The sequence below is a fragment of the Ptychodera flava genome, chromosome 5 (genome assembly GCF_041260155.1).
Source record: "Ptychodera flava strain L36383 chromosome 5, AS_Pfla_20210202, whole genome shotgun sequence".
NCBI lineage: Eukaryota > Metazoa > Hemichordata > Enteropneusta > Ptychoderidae > Ptychodera > Ptychodera flava.
This window is the reverse complement of record NC_091932.1, coordinates 10,053,847-10,072,859: the sequence shown is the minus strand read 5'-3', so window position 1 is coordinate 10,072,859 and position 19,013 is coordinate 10,053,847. Positions and strand designations below refer to the sequence as shown.

General features: G+C 37.9%; 1 protein-coding gene across 2 annotated transcripts; it reads right to left on the bottom strand.

Annotated features, from left to right (window-relative positions):
* Window positions 1-1,252: 1,252 nt before the first annotated feature.
* LOC139132969 (uncharacterized) lies at window positions 1,253-18,613 on the bottom strand. 2 transcript variants are annotated; one of them, XR_011552511.1, is made up of 3 exons: window positions 17,310-18,613; window positions 6,268-6,396; window positions 1,253-3,537 (listed from the first exon to the last, which is right to left on the bottom strand). XR_011552511.1 is itself a non-coding variant. In XM_070699303.1 (2 exons), exon 1 carries the CDS (start codon window positions 18,515-18,517, stop codon window positions 17,312-17,314), a length of 1,206 nt encoding a protein of 401 aa, XP_070555404.1. In that variant the 5' UTR covers window positions 18,518-18,613; the 3' UTR covers window positions 1,258-3,537; window positions 17,310-17,311. The 2 variants fall into 2 exon arrangements, 1 of the variants encoding a protein (XP_070555404.1); XM_070699303.1 differs by lacking the exon at window positions 6,268-6,396 and having other exon boundaries at window positions 1,258-3,537.
* Window positions 18,614-19,013: the final 400 nt, after the last annotated feature.

The following is a 19,013-nucleotide window of genomic DNA, read 5'->3' as shown; positions in this document are numbered from 1 at the left end:
AATGCCGACAACTTTAAATCGTGATTTATTTGTTATATTTAGCAATTTTTGATTATCTTCACAATTAAATGTGGAGTCTACAAGTTAAAGATCATCCACTGACTTACTGATCACCACATATGGTTCACAAAACTATATATCTTCCTATATACCGAACTGATTCGCAGATAGTCATTATTTTTTAACCGTGTGTTCGACGGTTTGCTTGAACTTTTCGATTCCGTTGTTAATTTAGACATGTGTGATAGCTTCTTCTGGTTTTGTTCCTGATTTTGTCTAATTCATTTTAGGAGCTCAGTATCGAATATCTTATTCTGCAGTCATCTTTGTTCAAACTCTGAAGTTTATTCACCAGCGTCAACTTATTAAGAAAAATTTACTAAAATTTCATCAATTCCTCATCGTTTGTCTGACACGATTCATAAATAAGAAAGCAGTTACAAGAATACTATCTACGCTAGAATTCTAATTTCGTAAACAAAAACTGTAATGGGGTGAAAATACAAAGCGTTGGATTAATGGCATTATATTGTTCGTAAATATGATGTAGGCCTATAAGCATAAAATAATTGACGAACAGTTGACATAAACACGATTTCGTATTTTTGTTGTTGTTGTTGCCGCCGGAGAACGTACGTCGTGATTTAAAAAAATAATAGCCTCGCCAGAAATGATATATCATTAATACAAAGGGGGAGAGAAACAGTGTGCGTTGTTCCGTGTTAGCAACAAAAGAATGCATCGATGTGGCCGCCTTGATTGTGAGGGTCATGTGGCCACGGTCCGACCAAGATCTGGTGAGCTAGCTTATCATTACGTTCTGTAGTTGGCATTTCGATCTGAACGGCATTCAGTTTTCAATTTTCCTGCACAGTTATCTGTCATCATCAAAATTCTATTATCCTTTAAGTTTAGTCTATTTAGACTATCAATTGAGAATGATGGCGTGCCAGTAATTGGCTATGTAATATGTACTTTATGAAATATATGACAGATCCACATAACTGTGTTGTAAGGTGTTGATAGCGTGTTTTAAAACACAAGTCTACCTTGCACACCTGTGTAAATATTTGTTTAACGTGATTTTTTATGGTCTGTCGTTTTTCGTATTTCACACATTCATACTCCTGTATCCGAAGATAACCATTACGCACGTGGGTTCTCCGAAGCTTGGCATGCCATCAATAAAATAAGTTTGTGAATCGATGTCACTTTTCTTTGAAGCAAATAGCGTGCGTACTTGTAGGTTTGCAAACTGCCAAGTGATGGCTACTGTGGAAACAAAAGCCTCTAATGTGCCCTAAATCATACAGCACACTACGAAATAATGGTACTTTAAAGGTATTTTTCGAAGTCAAGCTTTTGTGCACTCCCTGTAAGCTCGTTTATTCCAAAGCCTATGTACAGGATGTGTGCACATCACTCTATTTTTATCTGTTAACGCAAACAACCATGTGCTCCTTAAATCAAAGCAGTGAGTTCATCATCTCTGCAAGACGTGCATGATCCTGCTGATGAATATCGTTCATCCAAATGAATGGTTCGAGATCCGTTTTCAACTATTTGATACACTGAAACATTCCTAACCATTTTGATGAAACGCGAGCGGAAATACAGCCTACTGCAAGGTGTCACACAACCTCAAACAGCAATGTTTGAAGTAAGAGTGTAGTTGTAGCAACGTAATGAAGGCGGAAAGGAGAGGACGCGTAAGCAACACGGTAACTTATTCAAGCTAGTTATTCCATGGAGGTAAAAATTATCTACATGTTAATATTTGCACAGTTCAAAGACTATTCGAAGGAGTTTAGCTTTCCAGCAAAGGTGTGATCTAATCCTGACATACTAGAATCACAAAACCAGAAGCTGCAGTGAGAAGCTCATTAGTCATAGTAACTTTAAAGAGATGGCATGTTATACAGTTAAAGGTATACTGTCAACTGTTCCAATTTTGCCACAGTCACCATGGAAAGAGAAAATCTAACCAATCACAGATTTTAAGTGAGTGGCCTCTTTTTTAAAAAACAGCGCCCTCAGATGAACATTTCGAATACCAAGGAACGCCCCTTTGACCATATATGGGCATATTTAGATTACAGGTGACTGTATACCTTTAAACAGTACTCTCAGTATAATGTGAACGCTTAATCCATATATACATCTTTCGTGAGATCAGGCTGTTTTGTAGATCTCAGTTTACCTAAAGCGCATCCAGTCATTGTGCTGTTTTCAAAAAATGATATTTTTGGGTATTTTCTCATTGTGTTCAGATTCAGATAATCATTGCAAATATTCATACAGGAAACGCAACCAGTGAATATTAGGAGAAATGATGAGATGTGGATGATGAAGTCGAAAGAGTAAGTACATTACTAGATGGGATGACATCAGCCATACCATACAATACAGTGAAATTAGTACCTGAAAAAGTTTGTTACATTTTTAAAAAGAAAATTTATTTTACTTTTATATTGCTGCTCAAGTCAGTCGTAAGATTAACTGCTCTTAGAGGCAAGTAGAAAAGACATTATTTCATGGAAAATGGCAGTGAAATAGTTCAATGGAAAACACCAATATAATTTTAAGAGGATGTGTACTCTTGATTACTTCTGAATTTCTTATCAATGAATTATAATGATTTCCTTTACAACTCAGTCATCATATCCCAGCATTCCTCTTGTCAGTGTGACTATTTTGTTCAGTGTTCATATCAAATGATTGTCCGATATAAATTGTTGGTTATGAAAACATACATATAAAAGCTAACAAATTTGAAAAGACGTATTTAAACTAAAGCTGGTTTTGACTTGGCTCATACATCTACGAATAAGATAACTGTATAACATAATAGTACAATTCAATATGTTGTCCCTTGAACTTGAAGTAAAAAACTAATAAATCATTGGTTGGTGTAGACTGAAAGATCCGTCGCTTGAGGGCGCTCTCTATGCCTCCCCCTCTCACGGGGAGGGGGAGTAGAGAGAACCATCGAGCGACGGATCTTTCAGTCTATGGTTGGTGTGAAGTGGGGCGCAAATACAATGTTTTGCTGACGAGAAACATGATTTAGTGTATTTTTAAGCTCATGTGACTCACTATGAATACAAGAATTGTCTTTGATGCAATTGCACATGCTGTTTATGTTGGAGCTTGTCAGCGTTCTTCTGGTATTGTGCGGAGGCGTGAGTTTTTACATAATAATGATCTCAGAATTATGTTTACCGATTACGAGAAAACATAAATAAACTCAAAAGAGTTCAGAATCTGAAAACTTTAGAGAAACACTGATTTGAATCTTCAAAACGAAACACCTGCTAAATTTAAGATCATGTTATATTGACGAATAAGAGTTATTAGATGAATGTTTACCACTGATTTTTATCAACAAAAACAACAGTACAAGATAATGCTTGTTTCACCCTTCATGAAATTCAAATGATGTTTCTCAAGTTTACATCCTATTCCTTTGGTACATGTCTGTTAGTCTTGACCCACAGGCTGCCGAGTTTCCCAGAGCTCTACACCGATGTCAATGACCTGAAACAAAGATAAAAGGAATGATTATGTTCTGAATGTTTTAGTTGACTCATGGATAAACTTTCTACCCTACTTTCACATTTGAAGGCACGCTGTGATGGTGATATACAGATTCTGTGAATCAATGACAATTGCAGAAATTCAGGGCAGCACATCACTTGATAAAGTCTCTTTGTGTCACTGTTTAGAAGTCAAACGACAGAATTTACTATGGTATAACTGTTACCTAAAGGTAGAGTAATCCACTGTGTACATCATTCACAAGCATAAAGCACCATTTCGCAGCAATTTATAGAAATTAACAGGAGTTAGGAGTATGTATGTTGACATACTAGTATGACAAGATGGTGAACATCCAGAGAAAAGCATCAATCATCATTTATGTCTCATTTTTGTAGGTCACCAAACTTAAACTTTCTTGGCTTTTTCCAGTTTCCTCATGTATTTGTAGTTTCTGTGTCTCTTGTGCTCTATATACTATGCATTTCGGCAAACTTCGTAATAATTTTTCGTACATTTGATTATAATATTTATGATAACTTATTACCTGAACTCAAACATATATTATACATTGTACTCTGCCTTTTTTATTCAAACGCGATAAAATGGAACACTTCAAATAATGTAGCAGTTGGATTTGACAATCTAGAATCGTGTCTTTTATTTCTCAACTAACATTTTTGTCACTTTTTCTTCAAAATATGCATCTTTTGTAGGAAGTGCACATTAAATTAGATCTATTGTTGTCATCGACAATACCGTCCGTAACAAAATATTGTTATCCATGTCGAAGGTCTGATTTAGTTTTTCAAAAAAGTGAGCGATACATTGGTTTCACAACATTTTTATACATTTAAACTAAAAAAATGTGTTCCAGTATATCATTTTGGCAACAAATATTGTAATTTCATCAATCAACTTTAAATGTTCTCTCTCAATGCTTCATGTGACTTGGCTACTGTGGGCATTCAGGGTGGCTGGAGAGTGAAGAGCGCCCTCTATTAAAATACAAACGACAGTTTTTATTTTCAGGTAAGTGCATTTCTTAGCTTTAAAATACTTCGTTCAGTATCAAAATTTTGTAATAACACTGTTAGAATGTTGAACTTTGGCTAAAAAAATGAGTGTCAACATTTTATATCGTGTCTGCTAAAATACACAGATGTACCGAACAATACATAGCCAAACTCTTTCTCAACTGCTTTTCTGATATTCGTGCATTCTACTTGTATTATGTATAAAATGTCATTTCTCAAAGCCAGTGATGAAGTCTCAGAACTGTATTCGTTTTACGATTCAAACCAACATAGTTGATAGTGATATAAAAATCAGGCACGGAAAGTAGCTTCTTGTTCAAGTCTTTGTGATGTTTGACCTTGGATTTAAAATTTACAATGAAGTTAATGATGAATTATATTGAAGAATTCAGTGTGCAAACTCATGAAGCCCAGGTTTCTCTCAGGATGGTGAAATACCATCCTATTTCTGAATATTTCGGAGGGATTTGGTTTTGATTGAGGGGATCAACAAAGTAGGTAAATTTAAGATACTCAAATTGGGATTTTTCAAGGTACAGTATTAGCAAATTATGATCAAAGTGTGGGTCAAATATCAAATTAAAAATAGCTTCCTTTTTCTTGTTCTTAACCTTTGAAGGAAATGCTTGATGTATTACAAGCTTAAACTAATCAGTCACACGTCATTCATATAAGTTGGCACATAGCTCTGCAATCTGGACGAAGTCTCTGTGATGATACATCATGGCACCGAATGCTACTACCTACAGTCTGTGCTCAGCGCCCGCCTTTCGTTTAGGCGACATGACGTATATTCTTCACTATCAAATGACGCCACGCGCGTATTTCCAATTTCCAGCTGACGGGCAACGTGCGCGTTCCGCGTTCAGAATGCAATACTACAGCGCAGTCGACAATGCCATGACGGGTCATGTACAGCAGTCATCGTGCCTGATACATCATACATATTACGTGTATAGCTGTAATAATCGATCGAATAGGGAGGTTGGAAACATATTATTTAGGATATCAAAGGAAGTTGTACACAGGAGTTAAAAATCAAGAAAGTTGAGTAGACTACGGCATGAAAAAGGCTTGTCAGTCTGTCAGCATCTGGCCAGTGGTGCAGTGGTGCCACATGTTGTTTTGACCGTCACTTGGTATCAACAATGCCGTGGATCGCTTGTCCAGGTAATGTGATTGATAGTAAAGAAGTTGTGGTTATTTCAAAGGGATTTTGATTAGTTGGGGGCTATATGCGCAATTACCCCTTCTGGAGAAAACACTGAAGGTAGTGGCACCTCTGCCTTTTATACCAATTCTTTTACCGACAGAAGGGGCTCGTCTTGGAAGAGCACCCCCAACGCCAGCTTTGACAGATCGAAAAGGATTTAAATTCTGCAGGACAATCTGTTTCTCTGTTTTTCTTTTCCGAGGGTCAATGGTTTATGCAGTGATTAATTCATGATGCAGTCACACTTAACCTAGGTCACAGCAACATATTTTTAAAGTAATTAAAAGTTTCAAAAAGTGTACTGTCATGTCTTCGTTTTGCTATTTTCATAACTATACTTCATTCATATCTTAAAGAGTTGTTTCATATAAGCGGCGTCGGAGTAAAACAGGGTAATCTGAAAATCACAATAATATATTCACACGGGTCTGGGTCGATAAATGCAACCTTGGCAGGCCAACATGTACTGTGATAACTTACCACAAGTCGAAGAAAAATGGCATTTCTTTCTCGGACATATGGCACAGCAGTTAGGGAGTGGTGTTCGGAGTTGCGAGTAACTTTTGCCAACTTCCATCGCTCTATCTGAATAAACGAATCAGCTGCATACTGTGAAAAGCCATTGAGTCAGGAGTTAAATCAGTAAACAATGGCTGTAATCAATCTCTCATTATTTTAATCAGTTTTGGTTCCATAAAATAATTGCATTTTCTCATTCTTCCATGCATCTTATGTTAATTATGAAATGCCAACCTGAAACCAACAAAGTGCATTGTTTAAGGTATAGAATAAGCCTCGGGGACAGATAATCGGACCCTCAAATGTCTACAATTATTTCTAAGCTACCGCTTGTGGGGGCTCATTTTAAAGCTCTTGGAGAAAGAAAAACTTTTACTGCCTTAGTTTTTTGAAAATACAAAATTTCATTTTTCGCCCGTCGAGTTAACTTAGGCATGGTGGCCATTTTAAAATTCAATATCTCAAAATGTTTGGTAGTTTGTTTCGCTATTTCCAAAACTTTTATTTTTTAAGATTTGGTAAGAGAATGCTTGAAAGTTTCTTTATGGAAAGTTTGAGCTAAAGCTTAAGCCTTTCACTTTCGAGGCGCATACTACCTTCAAGTATTGTTTTTGATAAAAGAATACAAGTCTAGACTGTAAACAAAAACACAAGCTCTGTGCCCAACACTTTTGCAAGATTTTCTATTGTTGTATACTATCACTTTTAAGAAGTAACCCTAACTTTTGACAATATCTTCAGAATTTTCAGTGTACTAAAATCCTCAATGCCTGATTTTCTTCTCATTATATGGCATGTTGATTTGCAAATTCTAAGCTTTGAGCTTGTCAACACAACCTGCCAGTGCTTCTTGCATTGTCACTGATCAAAATCAATATTAGTTTGGTTAGAATGCAAATTCAACATCCAATGAAATAAACTTATACTTGAAGTCAACTGTTAGCAATATTACGTTGCTCTTACGCCCGATATACATAGTGTGCTCTCAGACTACAGATTTAAGATCTGTCAAATGAGGGCGCTCTCTGGGCTTCCCTCTGTGTTCACAAACAAGAGCTGCCTCAACACCAAGAATCAAACGCAGCTTCACTAATTACGAGCCCAAGCCGACCGGCTGGGACCCTATTGTTATTGCTCAAGTTCTACTACTTCCTCTTCTTCCTCTTTTTCTTCTTCTTCTGCCGATTCTTTGTCGACCTAGAATTCTAAAACGGCTGAACGAAAACTTCTCAAATTTGCAGGGCTAGTAGGTATCAATTAGTACTCGTGCACCTGCCCCTTGAAATTTGATTGGTCACGTGACCTGGTGGCCATATTGGATTTTCCAAAAACCTAAAAATGGCTTCTCCAGAAGACCTAGGGGTCTAGTCGATTTGAAATTTTTTGTATAGTAAGCATGACCTAAGGTCTCTAGAATTTGCAAATAAAATTGCATGCGGTCACGTGACCTTGGCCACCATATTGGATTTTCTAAAATAGTCATTTAATCTTTAAAAATCTTCTTCTCCAGAACCGAAACATCGATTAAGCTCAAATTTTACTCATGTCATCCTTACAGTGATCTCTTTTAAGTTTGCAAAAGACATTTTGATCGGTCACGTGGTTTGGCCGCCATATTGGATTTTTTGAAATCACAATTTAATCTTTAAAAATCTTCTTCTCCACAACAAATTCACCAATTGAACTAAAATTTAATAAATGTCATCTACAGTGTGATTTCTTTCAAGTTTGCGAAAAGCGTTTTGATTGGTCACGTGGTTTGGCCGACATATTGAATTGTGCAAAAAATCGTAATTTAATCTTTAAAAATCTTCTTCTCCAGAATCAAAACACTGATTAAGCTGGAATTTTACTCATGTCATGCTTACAGTGATCTCTTTCAAGTTTGCAAAAAACATTTCGATCGGTCACGTGGTTTGGCCGCCATATTGGATTTTGTGAAATCACAATTTAATCTTTAGAAATCTTCTTCTCCAGAACTAACACTCCGATTGAATTAAAATTTTACATCTATCATCTAAAGTGTGATCTCTTTCAAGTTTGCGAAAGGCGTTTGGATCGGTCATGTGGTTTGGCCGCCATATTGAATTTTGCAAAAAATCGTAATTTAATCTTTAAAAATCTTCTTCTCCGGAACCAAAACACTGATTAATATGAAATTTTACTCATGTCACCCTTACAGTGATCTCTTTCAAGTTTGCAAAAAGCTTCTACATCTATCATTGAAAGTGTGATCTCTTTCAAGTGTGCGAAAGGCATTTGGATCGGTCTCATCGTTTCGCCGCCATATTGGATTTTGTAAAAAATCGTAATTTAATCTTTAAAAATCTTCTCCTCCAGAACAAATACACCGATTGAACTAAAATTTTACACTTATTTTCCCTAGTGGTAGTCCTTTAAGTTTGCGAAAGGCATTTTGATCAGTCACGTAATTTGGCCGCCATATTGGATTTTGTTTAAATCACAATTTAATCTTTAAAAATCTTCTTCTCCAGAAGCAATACGCACATTCCACTGAAATTTTACTCATATCTTTCATAGTGCGAGCACTTTCAAGTTTGAGAAAGGCATTTGGATCGGTTAAGTTGCCAAAATGTTCATAAGGCTGCAGTTTAAAACCTCGTCAGTCAGAAGATCGATCAGTGATGTATGTTATATTGTACACTTGAAAGTCAAAGACGGCACGACAGACTGCAATGCCCGCTGTCAAATTCAGCTAGCAGTCACATGAACCCTAAACTCGGCCCCTTGTGTAAGGCAACTTTTGCGACCAGCTTTTGTACGCCAGGTGACGTTGTCGAGTATACTGCGACGGAAGTACTTAGAGGAGTGTGCCACTTGCTTTAAGGGGTGGCCCACCGGTGTGATCGACTGAATAGAGACAAGGTCCTGCCAGGGCACAATTACTGGGGTCTACGCACAGCTGATATGTGAGTATCAAGGACCATAAATGAAGCTATTCGGGTATTTTTATATGTAGGTGTCTGAATGCACGCTCACTTGTTCATCATGATAAAAAAGACAGATACATGACATTGCAAGGTGTGGTGATTTGTTTATGTTTCTCTATCTGACATGGATGGAGTGGCCCTGGTGTGTTGTGTAACTGAGAGCATTTAGCTGATTAAAAATGTAAACAAGACCACATCAAGTCCAGCCGTTAATGTCGTAAAAATCGCTGATACATATCTATTGAAACAGCACCTTGTTAAATGACGTTCTGCAGCTTGATCGAATTTCACTGTAATTGCTTTGTGCAGTTGCATGCCCGGTCTAAGAGATCGCCGAAATTTACCCGATATTTATCAGGGATTTGGGGACTCTGATATCGATACTAGACAATAGTAGAATGACTTGCCCTGTGCTTCGGTACGCCAGATCTGTGAAATCGTCCATATTTAATTGGATGTTTATCGGCAATTTGGGGACTCTGATATCGATAGTACACAATATACTAGAATGACTTGCCCTGTGCCTCGGCACGCAGGGTCTGTGAAGTCGCCGATATTTACTAGATATTTATTGGTGATATGGGGACTCAAATATCGATACTAGACGATACTATATTCTGTCAAATCCCGGTTAAATATCCGATATATATCGTGACCTTGTATTTCTGGTCAAACCCGACTTCCAAGGACTGACTCTAACTTCGATACTGAACGATACTAGATTCTGTCGAATCGCAGGTTTATATCCAATATCGGAGAAGTTGGACGCTCTTGCCATCGTTCTAGGTCTAAATAGGTGCCACCTGGCATCTTATGTTTGTTTGCACAACTTATTATAGTGGAAACACTCAGTAAACATCCACTTCCTTCGGCGTCTTTGCCTGCTTTGTTTTGTGCGCGACTTCCGCGCTGTCAGTAACTTTACCAGGGCAGACAATGGCTCGGAAATGCGCGATTTGCGCAATCGCGCAGGCGAGAGAAAACCATGTCCACCATCGTAAATTATGCCGGTTCCATCACTGTTACTAATGAATTAAAAATAATCCTTATATCAGCCATATTATCGACATATTTTGTCATTTAATTGTCTACTCTTTGAACAAGATAATTTGTCGCTTTGTCGTACGTCGGCCGATGACTGACGACAGACTTCTTTGGCATGCAACCAACATAGTGAGTTGATAGCGTTGGAATATTGACAAAAGCTTAAATGAGCATGCGCCAAAAAGTTTCAAGATCCCCCCCCGTTTTATAGTCCGGTCATTGTACGCTTTCGGTAGTTTCGAGACATCCAAACAATGCAAATGCATTACAAATGCACGGTACGATGCGCCAAGAGTTGATTGAAGTCGGTGAAATGTTAAAATTAAAATAATTTTTAAAATCGTAGTTTCTTTGGTGTCTCTCCTATATCCATACGAACCTATTTGGAATTAGGCAGCGCAGGCCAGGTTTCCTAGCAATGGAATGCGTTATCTGAGTCTGTGCAGTAGTGAGTTAGTTTCAGTCGGGGATTCGATATATATCGGACATTTCACCACCTTACATGTACATGTTTGATCATAAAACCGACTTCATGGACTGACTGTAACTTCGATACTAAACGATACTAGATTTTGTCAAATCGCGGGTAAATATCCGATATAGGCCCTATATCGGAAATTTCACCGCCTTACTGTTCTTGTAAAACCCGACTTAATTCCAGCATGCTATTTTTTACATCCATGATTCCAGGGACTGACTCTAACCTAGATACTAGGCGATACTGAATTCTGTCAAATTACGGGTAAATATCCGATATATATCAGATATTTCACCACCTTATAGATCTAGCCGAGCCAATCTAACTTCGATATTGTATAATCTAGTAGCCGTAAATATTGGATATCATATAAAAAGTGCAATGTCGCGGTGTCCTCGGGATTCCGGGATAAACTCCTTTGTGTAGCGCTCACCCCGCCCGCTATCGCTTTCACCACACTCAGGTGTCTCACATCACCTTCACCCCACTAAAGCATTTACAAATCACAGTTTACGATGCAGCTAGAAGGCAGCTACAATTACCAACTACAAAGTGTTTATTGATTGTTGTCAGTTGGGAAGGAAACTAGGTTTAAAATGGCTGCTCACTCACAGCCTGTCGGTAAAATGGCTAATCAAATCTGGACGCTCTAATAATAGTTCTAGGTCTAAATAGGTGTGACCATTTCAGTTGTTAGTGTAGCTGTTCAGAACGTTTCTTTGCACAACTTATTACAGTGGGAACACTCAGTAAACATGCACTTCGTGAGGTTTATTAGTGTAAAAGTAGCCCTGCGTTCAGGTTTGTGTTCCCGGCGTTATACGGCCTCCACCACAGCCCTGCAACGGTCTGTGGAGATAACTTGGGTCTCTTCGGCGAGATTCACAATGGCCATCTCCATGGGTGAAATTTAAATAACTTTTCGAGTACGTTATGTTTCAGAATGCGAGCGGTTTTGGACGTTAGAAGAAGTTAATCGCAACTTTTCTGCAGTAGGTTAGGGGTAAAAGCAGATAGGGAAAGGATATTGCCTCTATTTTTTACATCCATGCCCCAATAGAGAAGAATTTCGGCCAAAAAGACCGTATTTCGTTGCGGTCTGGATCTGGAACGGACCGCAGACACCCCAGTTATTACTTCCATACGATCAACCTCCCTATCAGTGCAACGGGTGTCGATCATTCTGATGTGATCGTTGGCCCATCAAACGGGTTTATATAAGTTACTGAACCTTTTCAGAGGGGCTGTTCAAGTTACGGATAAGTTTGGAAATCCGTGTTTGGCTGTAGGTGACTGTGTGATTATGGATAATTGCGGTTTCCACCACGCGCGATATATTGAACAAAATCTCAAACTACTATTGCGGAAAGTCTACCGTGAATTTGGAAAGTTAGGTAACGGCAAAAGCATACGACTTATTTGCTCACGTGTTGACACACGTGGGCATATGTCGCAGCGATGTCTGTCTGTCTGTGTGTCTGTGTGTCTGTCTGTCTGTCTGTCTGTCTGTGTACTCAATATCTCAAAAACGGCTCATCAGATCAGAATCAAATCTGGTACATAGATTCAGTTTGCAAATGGCAAGAACTGATTAGTTTTTGGTGGGTGTGGCTTGCTTACGTTTTGCTCATTTGCATAATTAATGATTTTAGAAAAAACTGATATATATTGACAACTACTGCACACAATTTGATGAGATTCGCTACAAATGTTGATCACACCAAGATATATCAGCTTTGAAAGATATTAAGGGGTGATCTGAAAGATAATTACTAATTTGTATGTTTAATGAAATTTCCTAATTAGGAGTATATATCTGGATTTACTTGATCAAAATTGACAAAAGTTGGTATGCATATTGAAGATACTATGATTTAACGTTATTGAAAGTCATTAGGCATTTTACTTCATCCAAATCCTAATTTACATATTTAATGACCTTTTGAAATTAAGGCTATATATTTGAAGTTACATTACGAAAATTGATGAAACTTGCTTTGTACATTAAAGATACTATGATAGAATATGATTAAATGTCATTAAGCATTTTTTCATCAGCCAATTCCTAATTTGCATATTTTATGAACTTTCCTAATTAGGGGTATTTATCTGAATTGACGAGACCAAAGTTGATGAAACTGGCCATGTACATTAAAGATACTATAATAGAACATTATTGAAAGTCATTAAGCATTTGAAGTTTAGCCAATTCCTTATTTGCATATTTAATGAACTTTCATAATCAGGGATATTTATCTGTATTGACAATACCAAAGTTGACGAAACTTGCTATGTACATTAAAGATACTATGATACGACATTATTGAAAGTCATTAAGTATTTTTACTTCATCCTGCTCTTAATTTGCATATTTAATGAATTTTTGAAATTAGGGATATATATTTGAATTTACATGACCAAAATTGATGAAATTTGCTATGTACATTAAAGATACTATTACGTAGGCTAACTTTATTGAAAGGCATTAAGCATTTTTGCTTCAGCCAATTTCTAATTTGTGTATTTAATGAACTTTCCTAATTAGGGATATATACTTGGATTTATTTGATCAAAATTGGCATGACATTCTATGTACATTGATGATTATACCAGGTTATATCAATATTGGAGGTCATTTCGCATGTAAGTTTTCATGTCAGCTAATTTATAGTTTGCATATCTAATGAGCTTTCAAAGTTTGGAATATATAGTTTGAAGGACTTGACCAAAGGCAATTACACTTGCTATATAAAGTGGTGATACAATGACAGTAGTCAAAGAAATTAATATTTTTTTCAGCTAATTACATATTTGAATACTTAATGACCTATAGAGTTAATCTGTGGTGAATTATGTCCATTATGTTGATCATAATACTTTCAATGAAGTTGCAAACATGTGGCAAAGGTTCAAATTTACACATAACTGCAATATATAATGAAACACATGAGCATTTACAGTTCATATCTGGTTTTACAAAGTAGAGCGAGTAAGGCACTCCTGAACGGCGAAAATGTTGGTGGTGTATTGCTGGCAACAAGACAATATCTTTACTGACGTTAGGAACTTGTGTTGATTGGCTTCCGTAGAGATGAATTCGCGAGATTTTTCAGTGTATTGTGACGTGATATCGGAAACAGATTTTCAGAGAAGGCACTCGCTCGTCTGCCGAGTCAACGTACTTCCGCATTCATATCGTGCAAATGCGCAATTCTTGTCGCCATATTTGAGCATTAAACTTGATCGTCAGTGAAACAAAAAGATGGTTCTCAATATCAAAACATTATGTATTTTATATTTTAGGGTTCTGTTTAAGTAATAGACATGAATATTTGGATTTATGATCCATGATTTCCGCGATCCGTGGCATGATTCAAGCTGGCCGTGAATACGCACAGATTTATTTTTTTTTGTGATGACCCCTGACCCAAGTGTCATCGATACGTTGTGCGCGCTGTCCGAGCATCGCTTGCTAAAATTCATGGAGCTAATTCAAGCGTAAAGCAAATGTATCGAAAATCTAACATGCACAAATATCTCAAGTCTATGAGAATTTACTTTTGAACTGGTATGAAAATGGATATCTAATTCGTTTGAAAAACTGGTGTGCTGAAGCAGGTTTTGTGCTGTTACAGTACAGCACTGATATAGCGATTGCAGGTTTGTTACCAAGGCTGCGTTCACAAAAAAAAAACGGTAGGGGGGGGGGGGGCTGGAGAAATTCAGGAACGGTGATTCGAAAATTTTGAGGGTAGTAGAGAGGGAACTTGAAAATTGCCCCACCTGTAGGGGGCACTTGAAAATGTTTTGGTTTCCTTTTATGTTTTACATTTTCCGATTCCAAGTTTTTGTAGGTAATTTAATGAACAGTGAATACTATTTTTATGTCATCAAATGTTGTAATGTTAGTAATAATTTAACAGAATCTACAACCATTTTGTCACATTCCATGACTTTTATCTCGACAAAAATCTAAACATTTGTGATTTGTCGTAAAAAAAATCAGACTTGAGCCTAGTAACAGGGCACAAGCTCCAACCGTTGATGATTTTTGCAATATTTCTATGCAATATATCAACTACAGTTTCTTGCTGTCTCCCTACAGCATGCTCAAACACACAATGTTCAGTTTCTCGACAAAGCCAGTATATATAAATATGTATTAGGTGATAGTTTAATTAGAGTCGAGACTGACAGTCAGTTGTCAGCATTGATGCATGGTACACATACACTGGTTGTGCTAGCAATCTGAATACTGGACAGTTCAACATACTGTAGAGAGTAGAACACGAACGCAGTTGTCTAAACTGAACATAAATATTGTCAAATTTATCAAAGATAATACCGCTACTGCCTATGGGCAACTGTCACTACCAGATACTGCCCTGTTACTGGTACAGTAGTGTCACTGTTACTGCATACGTGAGCAGTGACAGAGAGAGCTCTGACTATGATGTACATGGTAGTTGAACAATAGTGTGTGTCAAATGACGCTCATGAATTCTGGCATATGAGAATAATCAAATATTACAAACAAAAGATGGGGTCACCATGCTTGATTTTCTAAATTTTCACATTCTTGTCATAATATTATACAAAAGTAAAACTTTGAACAGTAAAGATGAAATGAAAAAATATATGACTAAATGGAATTACAACCAAATTTGCAATTATTGCACTCAAAATTTTTTTGATGGAATATTTCAGCCTTCCAGTATTGTCAATATTGAGTAGCATCTAATTCATATATGTCTTGTACTTTTGAAAGACATTTTCGGTAGTTCACCGAGCTCAGTTTCAGACTCCACATTTGATTTTGCGAAAATCGCAATTCATCTCTAAAATCTTATTCTCCAGAACCACAACACTGATGGCAATGAAATTCCACTTTTGTCATTCTTAGTGAGAGCTCTTTCAAGTTTGTGAAAGGCAATTTGATCGGTCACGTGGTTTTGCCGCCATATTGTATTTTGCATAAAACATACGATTACGATTGAAACAGACAGTAAATATGAGATGATGTTCAAAATTCTTCTTTACAAGGACTTGACTGTTTTCAAGCTGAAATTTTGCAAATAATAAAATCACTGCACGAACTGAAAACCATGTTAATCGCTTGGGCCCCGCCAACGCTGCTTGCAGCTTTAATTACGCGTGATATAAACTGCTTGCACATAATGCACCCTATTACATAACATGGTCCTGCAGTATAAGTAGACAGTTCGCAAAGGCCTTGAGTACTAATAAACCAACATTACTGGTACCTAAACCCATGGAGTCATTTTTTATAGCTCTATGCTAAACCGCTGCAAATGTTTTACAGAGAAGTTCATAAACCAAAGGCCTGACGAGACACTATTGGTAAAAAGCCACGATGGTTTCTCAAATCTTGATAAGTCACGCCCTTAGACAACATGAAAAGTACAGGGGATCATTTCTCAAACAGAAAAACCAACGACAAAGTGAAAGGGACAGGTTTTAAATTAGCATTCTCTCGTAACAAATTGATTAATATGATACATCATTCAAAGTGAATGGAACAGGCACTGCAATGTCAATGTCAACAAGTACAGTACCATATGCCAGAAACAGGGTGTGAGCTGTTACCCGAAGGAAATATGCGCCTCGAAAGTGGCAATAAAGTTCTGAATCTTTCCTCAAGGCATCTTTCGGATCTATCAGACTAACGCAAATTGAGTTTAACTAAATCTAGCCAGGTAAATGGAACTCGTTGGAGAGAATCCATAATGATAATCTGAAATTTTTGATGGCAAATTTCGTAAAAAATAAAAAATTCTTCTTGTTCGCACATTTTTGTATTTAAATTAAGATCTTTATAGTTCAAAAGTTTTACTTTCGTGTTATTGTACAATAAGAATGTGAACATTTCATACACTGCATGAACTTGAAATAAATGGTTTTTATATACTGATTATAAGGGATTTCAAGCAAAAACATTAACTTTTTAGATGTTTATAGTAATTCAAGCATGGTGACACCATACATTTTTAATATGTGATTATTGTAATATACCAAAATTAAAAATCCCTCCTGCAAAAGTATAATAGCTAATATTTTTCAGATAATACAGCCCCAAATAAGCAATATTACAAACATAAATTTTGATACTTTTTTCAAATTGTTATTTATAATATTTTGTATAACTCCAACCTCTTGTTTTACATTCAATTATGTTTAAATATTCAGTATTCGACCTATTAACACAAGATACCAATGTTTTATGTAAAATTATATTGCTGTTAGTTGCTTATGATTTCCATCGAAATGTTAGTATACCAGAAGACTGCTGCATATTAATAATAATACTCTCTTTGGAAAGAATGTGGAGTATTTGCCAAAAACAGTAGCCCTTTTGTCCCTTTTCAAAAATTTATGAGAAAATGTAAAGTTTGTTCTTTCACCCTAGCTACTAGTAGTATGGTCATTGGTACACCTGTACCAAAGTCCAGAGTGAGTGGCCCTCCCCCACCCACCCCTAATCAATGACTGAGATACCATGGTGTACTTACGATTACTCTTGGTACGCTGGTTTCTGTTTTCCTCTCCCAACGCTGCCGGACTGGTATCGTCCTCCCCTCCTTCGACCTCTGCTCGAACTTCGAGAGGGGTAAAATGTTCGAAATTGACCCCCACCGGATGGGGCGTAACCCCCGCCTTCAAATTCAGCCTGCTGTCTGTCACCTCTCTTGTAGAACGCTTTGCCCGTTTGCCCAGATGTCTTGTCACCGAAGCTGAGTATATCTTGCAAGTTTTGTATATCCTTCTCACAGTCGTAGGTTTCTATAATCTTGTCCACAGCATCCTCTCCGAAGAGCTGGTCTCCTGACAGTGGAGGGCGTGTCGCCAAATGTTCTAATTCTTCCTGCAAGCCAAGCGCAGACAAGACCGCCTTCCGTCTGTCATGGTTAATCGTCGCCACCGCATATCCAGTCAGGGCAAGACTGCGTTTTATTTGAACGGCTATGGTGTCTCTGTCAATTTTCTCTTTACCTTTTTCAAGATGATGTAACAAGACAGCGAGAGGGCCTGTCGCGTCCACGAAGGTCTGGTAGTATCTAAATACTGCTTCAAACTCCCTCATTGCTGATTCAACGGACTGCAAATCGCGGTTATCAGACAGGGCAAACGTTATGTACTCATCCAGTTCAGCCCATTTGAATGCTGGAATATCAGGGATAGGATTTACCCGCGAAATCGCCAAGCGGTGCCTTCTGTACAGCACATGCCTGAAGGTTTTGTGTACGAAGGTTTTCAGCGAGTCGTTCGCCTTCCATCTCTTGTATCGAATATCATGATCGCTCTCGCTGACACCGATGTCCGTCATCGTAGACAGTGAGTTCTGGTAGACGGAATATCTTCCTTCATCCTCATCGTCCGAATTCACAGGGGCTCGTAGACCTCGCTTTCTTGACTTTCTGACGTTGTTGCCTGGTGTTGCTGACGCGGTTGATATGTTATCCTTGGTGAGACTTCTTAAATGAAATTGATCTAGCCCAGGGTCGATTTTGACTCTTTTCCGGGAAGGCTCATCTTCGCGAGTATGCAGGTGTTGGCCTAGATCACAGTGGGCCGTGTTTTGCGAATCACTCTTCCGTGACCTGGACTCGGTAAAGCCCATTGTTTGATCACTGGTCGATGCTCTTGATGCAGTTACCTGGCTCGACTGGGTTGGGCAACCGTCCCTCGCTGTCTTGTCGGGCACCTTAATTTGCCGCATTTCGGTAGTACCAGAGTGCTTGGCTTTATCGGACTTACTGGTTTCTATAGTAATTCCACGCTCGTTATCAGGTCGCTTGCCAGTCAAGTTCACGTTCATGATGAGACAGAGAATTCACATACACTACAGTTGACAGTGTGTTACTGTTGACCCACACACCACGTGAGAAGGCTCGAATAGAATGGTGCCAAAGTGGACAAGAGGCATGAGATTACCAATTACGTGTATGAGATTACCAATTACGTAATCTAACCAACTCCTCATCCGGACTAGATGTCTAAAGCAGCGCTTGGAAACCCGCGGTGGTCACAGTGGAACAGTCCAAAGTCTTTAGGATAATCTTTATCGTGCACTTACAGTGGTTCTTGAAACTCCGGGAGGAGGGGGCCCACGCGTGGAGGGGGCCTAAAGTTTCCACAAAAGATCGAATATGCGGGACTTCAGGGGCAATCAAACAGTCCAACCAATGAGAGTACAACCAGACAGTTGGGTGCAA